Below are 6,781 nucleotides of genomic sequence, written 5' to 3' on the forward strand. Positions count from 1 at the left end.
TGCCCTGCCCGCGGGGCCGAGGGCTCCGGGAGCAGCCCCGGGCAGAGCTGGCACCGGGTTCCTGGTGGTGAGGACACTTGGAGCCGGCTGCGGGGCACGGGCAGGACATGAGGGCCAGGCCAGTTGGGATGGGTCTTGGAGCAACCTGGTGTAGTTAGTGGAAGTTGTCCCTGCCAGGGGTTTGGAGCTGGGTGATCCGTTAGGTCCCTTCCAACCCAAACCATTCTGAGACGCTGCTAGCGGGGGGGCAGGGGATTTCTGAGCCTCGGGCTTGGGTCTGAGGCCGCAGCCCGCCGGGCTGTGAGAGGTGTGCCCGAGAGCAGGGATTTATTTCAGACCTCTGGCCCAGGACCCAAACCTTGCGACACGTGCGGAGGGGCTGCTGCCCAGCCTGGCTCCGGAACGGTGCGTTCGAGAGCTGCCCCTCTGGAACAGTGGCCAAGTTGTCGTCTCGGCTCCCTGGCTGCTCTGCAGGCCCCAGACTAAGGCTCCTTTCATGGTGCTGCCTGCTTGCCCTGCGCGGCCTCCCCCTTCCTACCTGTAACACTGGTGCCCCTGTTTCTTCCCAGCCTCGGTGGGGAGGGCAGGGCCTGCTGCACTGAGTCAGCTCGCGGGGCCTGGGAATTGCTAGCACAGGCATAGAGAGAGGCATTGTCCCGCCATAGCCTCCTCTGCACCGTGGCTGTGGGAGAACAGAGCCGGTTCTCCTCCCGCGGCAGCGCCGAGGGGGTGGCGGGGGTGACAGCAGGCACAGTCACGCTGGTTTTGGTCTCTGTCACGTCGAAGGGAGACGTGGCCCCCGAGTGTAGCAACTGAACCACCCGTTTATATATGACTTCTGCAAAAGCGAAACGCGTTTCTGCACCCTCTCTCTGCGGTAAAAAGGGCTGCCGTGATCGGCCAGGGTTGCTCAGTATGGGCTGTGTGTGGGCAGCTTCAGCCCCAGGTGCCTGTACTGAGCCCTGTTCTGGGCATCCTGCAGCACTCCTATAGCCTGCCACAATGCCCCTGCAGCAGAGGTAGGGACAGGGGTGGAGGTGTCAAACTGCCTTTTCTACAGGGGAAAGCAGAGGGGAATACAAAGCAGGCACGGAAACCCACCCCCAGTTGTTTGCACTACTCCCTGGGCTGGGAATTTTTGAGTCCTCTTAAGTTACAGAAGGGAGATTTCAAGGTGAAACACAGCCTTGGCTTAGTCAGGTTGTTGGACTTAAGGCTCTTGGCCAAAGCAACTGAGCATGAGAAAAGTCTCTGAAGCCCTTCCCAAGGGGACAGGAGGCTGGTGGAGAGGTCTGCTTGTTCATGAAATGGCAGGGGACTTTTTTGTCTTAAAGCTCTAAGTTTTTAAGTCTCTGAGTTTCACGTGAGGGCTACTAGCTGTCACAGCTATAGAATGTTGGGGCCCAGTACACCTCATAGAGCCTAAATTCCTGTGACTCAGTTGTTTTGGGGAGAGGAGGGGATTAAAACCTCTAGCCCTTTCCATCACGAGCCCAGAGCTTCTTCTGGTGCATGTTTATATAGCCAGCCCCACAGCACCCACCTGGCCCACACAGCCATTGGGAGGCTTTTTCTACTGGGGAGACTAAGGCAGGGATGGAGCACAGACCAAGGAAACCTCCTATCCTGATGCAGGAATCCACAGCTTGCCATGCAAGAGGAGGATGCAGGTGGTCTTGGGTCCTTGCCAGATGCTCCTGCTGTTGTGTACCTGGTGCTCTTGTTCGCATGGCCCTTGGATATCGACAGTTTGCCTCTGTGAGGGAAGAACTCCTTCAGGGAGTATTAAAGCTGTTTTAAAGCTGTCAAGGTCACCACCTTAGGGCTATAGCTGAAGAGTATCAGCTATAACTTCTCAGATAGTCCTGGTAAAATCCCAACCAGCCAGCTGGTAGGAAGGTTCCTTCCCAGCCTTGCTTTCTGGCTTGCCAAGCAGGCAAGCCTTGGTAGTTTCCTCTGAGCTGTGGGGAATGCCTTGGCACACTGCTTGGGGAGGTGGGGGAGGCTGGCAGCCTGAGCCCTCCTCACCTCTCCTCCACTCACCTGGGGCAGCAGGAGGGGAAGCTCTGAACTGTTTGCTTTTAGAGGAAGGCTACTCTGGTCACAGGCTTGAAACCTGAGCTGCTAGGGTAGGAGTCACTTTTTCCATTCAATGACCTTTTATTTTTTCCGCCCAGGAGCTGCGCTAAAGTTTAACCTAAAAAAGTGAGGTGTGAGGTGTTCCTTGCATTTGGAGTAAGGGTGTTGTCAAAACCAGGTGGCTGTAACAGTGTTCAGACTTTCTCTTCTGTCCTGGAAATCCAAGTTTCTGAATCCATGCATTCCTAATCCAGAGAAAACACCCTAAACAGAAGCAAACACGAATGTCTGGCATGTGCTCTTCAACTCCAGAGGGCTCTTCCTACTCCACGTACTGCCATCATCACTGTCATGGGATCTGAGTGCTGCTTGGCCATGGGGAGCAGGCCAAGTGGCACCAAGCAAAGCTGGCCATGTGCTGGTTGCCCACTGCTTGCTTCTTTGTCTCCTCACAGATTTTGGCTTCCCCTCGTGCTGGCTTCCCTCCCCACCATGGCTACTGGTGAAGAGATGACCGCTGCCCTGCAGGACTCGTGGGGGGACTTCTGGCTCTTCCGTTTCTTTGTTAATGCTGCTGGCTATGCAAGTATTGTGGTGCCAGGATTCCTCCTCATCCAGTACTTCAAGAGAAGAAATTACCTGGAGACAGGTAAGGGCAGGAGTTTCCCTTCCACGTCCTGCTTTCCTGTCAGCTCTCTGCACCCCATTCAGCGCTGACAGGACATTTCCCTGAGCACTTTGTCAGACCAGGTGTGAGCTGCTTGCAGAGCTGCCTCCCAGAGCTGCCTGGATGCTACACTGAAACAAATTTCTCTGAGGTCCTCCTGCCAGCAAGTGCAGAGGCTAATAAGGAGGGAGGCTGCACTTCTCAAACTGGTGCAGCTTATGGTGCCCAGGCTGTGGTTAATTCTGTCTCTACGTTCTCTTACCCCCTTTAGGCCGAGGCATTTGCTTTCCTGTCATCAAATCATGCGTGTTCGGCTCTGAGGTGAAGTCTGTACACCAGGAGGATGGTTCCCTGCCACCCCGAGCAGAGCCCACAGAGTCCTCTACAGCTAGACAGGTCTTCAAGCTCCTCTTCTGTGCTGCTGGTCTACAGGTAGGGGCCCTGTGCATGTGTGGGGCATGGCACTCTGGGAAGAGGAGGTGGGCAGCAGGTTTGTGGTCACCTCATCCTTGAAGACCAAGGATGCAGTGCTGGAGGTTGGGACACAGACTCTCAACCCAGGATAGTCCACCAGAGCTGCGGTGTCACCAGTAAGGGCTGTGGAGGTCCATTTAGCTGATGTCATCTGGGTTAGGACCTCTTGTCCATCTGATTGTAGTCCTCTGCAGCCATGGATAGGGACGATTCTGTGATTCAGCAGGTTGTTAGGGCTGCTCTTGTTCTGGCCCTCATGTCAGAGCAGCAGATGGTTTGAGCCCTCTTATCTCCCACGCTGTCCTCTGGGTCACCTTCTGGGGTTGATGTGTCCTGCCGTGATAGATTGGATTTGAATACTGGAGAGAAACACTAAATTCAGCTATAGATAAACACAAATTCTTAATCTTGGGGAAACGAAGTCTCAGCCTGAGTGTCATTAGGAAGGGCAGTTTTATGGGTCTCTGAGGACTAAAAATAGAAATGTGGGCACTGTGATAGAAAAACCCATGCCAGCAGAAGACTCCCACTCTGTGGCCCACCATTCCAGCCCATACAGACCTGCTGTGAGGACACGAACAACTCCTTCCATCTCTCTGTGCCTCAGTTTCTTGGGAGGGGATGTGTGGTGAGAGAAGTCTATGTCACTTCTGTGAGGGGACTGTTGCAACAGAGTAGTGGAGGTGACAGTCAGAGCAGTGATCATCCCCGGAGGACAATTTCATCTGCTGGGTTTGAAATAAGAATTGATTTGGATGGAAGAACTGGGCCTAGGGAGCTGGAAGTGAAAACTAGTGCAGAGGCCACTGGGAAAATTGCCAGGACCTGCCACAGGGAGCTGGCACCAAAACTGCCGCTGTGCATCGGTAACGTTCCCTGATCCCGTCTGTCTGGTGCAGCTTACAACACAACTGCTCACTGTACTCCAGGGTGTTTGCTTTGCTGGCTTCTCTCTCTGCTTGAATAGGCTGTAAACTGAGCAGGGTTTGTTTGCGATGGGATGTTCCTGGTTGTAACCACACGGGACAGTGAGTTCCCACAGATGGGTGGGGCGGGGGTGGCCTCGTCTCCCCGTGTGTCAGGGCAGCATCGCAGTGCAGGGGGTGAGGCAACCCTGGGGCAAGCAGGGATCTCCTTTGGGGTCTGTTCTTCCTGTGGATGCTGTTGCAGGTTGTCATTCTCCCTGTGCTCCTCTTGCTTCACAGGTCTCCTACCTCACATGGGGCGTCCTCCAGGAGCGTGTAATGACAAGAACATACGGTGCTACTGAAACAGACCCTGGTGAGAAGTTCAAGGACTCCCAGTTCCTAGTGTTCATGAACCGCATCCTGGCCTTCACGGTGGCTGGTCTGTACTGCGCCCTGACCAAGCAGCCGCGCCATGGGGCTCCTATGTACAAGTACTCCTTTGCCTCACTCTCCAACATCCTCAGCAGCTGGTGCCAGTATGAGGCACTCAAATACATCAGCTTCCCCACCCAGGTGCTGGCCAAGGCCTCCAAAGTGATCCCAGTGATGATGATGGGCAAACTGGTGTCACGCAAGAGTTACGAGTACTGGGAGTACCTGACTGCTGCCCTCATTTCTGTGGGGGTCAGCATGTTCCTCCTCTCCAGTGCTCCAAACAGGCACATGTCCACCGTCACCACTTTCTCAGGCGTGGTCCTCCTGGCTGGCTACATAATCTTCGACAGTTTCACCTCTAACTGGCAGGACGCCCTCTTCACCTACAAGATGTCTCCCGTGCAGATGATGTTTGGTGTCAATGTCTTCTCCTGCCTTTTCACGGTGGGCTCGCTCCTGGAGCAGGGGGCCTTGCTGGAGTCCTTACACTTCATGGCCCGCCACTCGGAGTTCACAGCCCACGCCGTGCTGCTCTCCGTGTGCTCCGCCTTCGGCCAGCTCTTCATCTTCTACACCATCAACCAGTTTGGGGCAGCTGTCTTCACCATCATCATGACACTGCGCCAGGCCTTTGCCATTCTCCTCTCCTGCCTCATCTACGGGCACACTGTCACTGTCGTGGGCGGGCTGGGTGTAGGGGTTGTCTTCATGGCCCTCTTCCTCCGCGTCTACGCCCGCAGCCGCATGAAGAAGCGCAGTAAGAAGCTCCCGCCAGGCGAGACCCCTGTACAAAAGGTCTAAGGAGTCGGGGCCATGCCATTTTAAGCCATGCCTGCTGTCCTGCCTCCACTTGGGGGTACTTGCTTAATTTCTCAAAACCCGCCGAGGAGCAGGGTGGGGTATGAATAGGCTGGGCCAGTGACTCTCTTTTCCACGTGCTTTTCCTGGGAAAGGGGCTGGATCAAGCCCAGGGAATGCTCTGGGTTGCCACAGCTCCAAACCTTTCCATTTGCCTTAATAGGTCAAAGACTTCCAGCTAAGGCACAGGCCTGGCAGAGGGGGGCTCACATCCTGGGGGAATACCAGTGGGGGGGCTGCTGGTACTCCTGCCCCACCTTCATCTTGTGGCTTCTCTCCAAAGTCACTGATGAACAAGGGAGCTCTTTTCCTTGGCACTGTCTTGCCTCCAGGTAATGCTCCTCCATTTCTGTTACTACTACATAGCTGTTACTACTACAGAGCTCAGCACGACGAAAGGGCAAGCAAAACACTGAATTTCTTTTTTGAAGCATTTCCATGTGAGGCAAGCCCAAAGGTGAGCCAAGAAGTGCTTCAGGTAGGACAACAGGCACATTAAAGGGAAGGACTCCCAGCCTGTCCTACCCCAGGCCTGGGATCTGTTCTGCAGTGAAAGCCAGCACGTACCAGTTTGGTTTTATCTATTCCTCTCCCCTGCTCCAAGACACTTTTCTTCACTCCCCTGGGCCCAGACTGATTTTGATGCAGAGACTGAGGCTGGCTGGTACGGGTCCCAGGGCTTGCAGAGTTCTAGGTTGCTTTTTGGTTACATCTGCTGCTGTGACAGGCCAAAGGCTGCGCTGCCCAGAAGCCCCAGGATTGCCTTGGGTTGCCTCAGTGTCCCACGGTTTCTGGGCTCTATTTGCCCTTCAGAGAAGCACAAATAGACCCTCTTCTTCCTGCCAACTGGAAGCATCAAGCCCCAGCTTTCCTGGGGTCTGGCCAGAGCCCTGCTGTGCCTGGAGGGCTGCAAGGTGGGACAGAGCCCACTTGTGGTGCCTTTTTTCTGCTCCACAGGTGGGTGAGTGGGCATCTGCTCCCAGGCAGCAGGGAACAGAGCACCAGAAGCTGCTCTTCCCCAGAAGCCTGGGATTTACTGGTTAACCCTTTTTTCCTCAACACAACCTGACTGACAAGCCAGCAGGTTTTGGTACTTTTGAAAGGCATTTTTTTTCCTCTTTTTATTTTATTAAATTAAAAATATGCTGCATATGACATCCTGGGGCTAAATAGTTTTAATATTTATTTTTTTTTCCATGTAGCTTGAAAGGAAGGGAGAGACTTCCCAACCCTTCCTGCACCCCTGGTCTCTCTGGGACAGCAAAGCTGTTGTTCCTTTCCAAACACCGGTGCTTCTGCCTTTGCCCAGGCAAGTATGAGACAAGGTTAGACCCAAGGCGGCAAGACCTGACAAGAGATC

The 6,781-nt window shown here is 54.4% G+C and overlaps 1 protein-coding gene across 1 annotated transcript; it reads left to right on the top strand.

The window, feature by feature from the left end:
* Positions 1-1,651: 1,651 nt before the first annotated feature.
* SLC35B2 (solute carrier family 35 (adenosine 3'-phospho 5'-phosphosulfate transporter), member B2) lies at positions 1,652-5,778 on the top strand. The gene is made up of 4 exons (XM_010006217.1): positions 1,652-1,758; positions 2,535-2,728; positions 3,018-3,178; positions 4,426-5,778. The coding sequence occupies exons 1-4, from the start codon at positions 1,652-1,654 to the stop codon at positions 5,362-5,364; spliced, it is 1,401 nt and encodes a 466-aa protein (XP_010004519.1). The 3' UTR covers positions 5,365-5,778.
* Positions 5,779-6,781: the final 1,003 nt, after the last annotated feature.

This window comes from Chaetura pelagica, unplaced genomic scaffold (assembly GCF_000747805.2).
Source record: "Chaetura pelagica isolate M959 unplaced genomic scaffold, ChaPel_1.0 scaffold271, whole genome shotgun sequence".
Taxonomy (NCBI): domain Eukaryota; kingdom Metazoa; phylum Chordata; class Aves; order Apodiformes; family Apodidae; genus Chaetura; species Chaetura pelagica.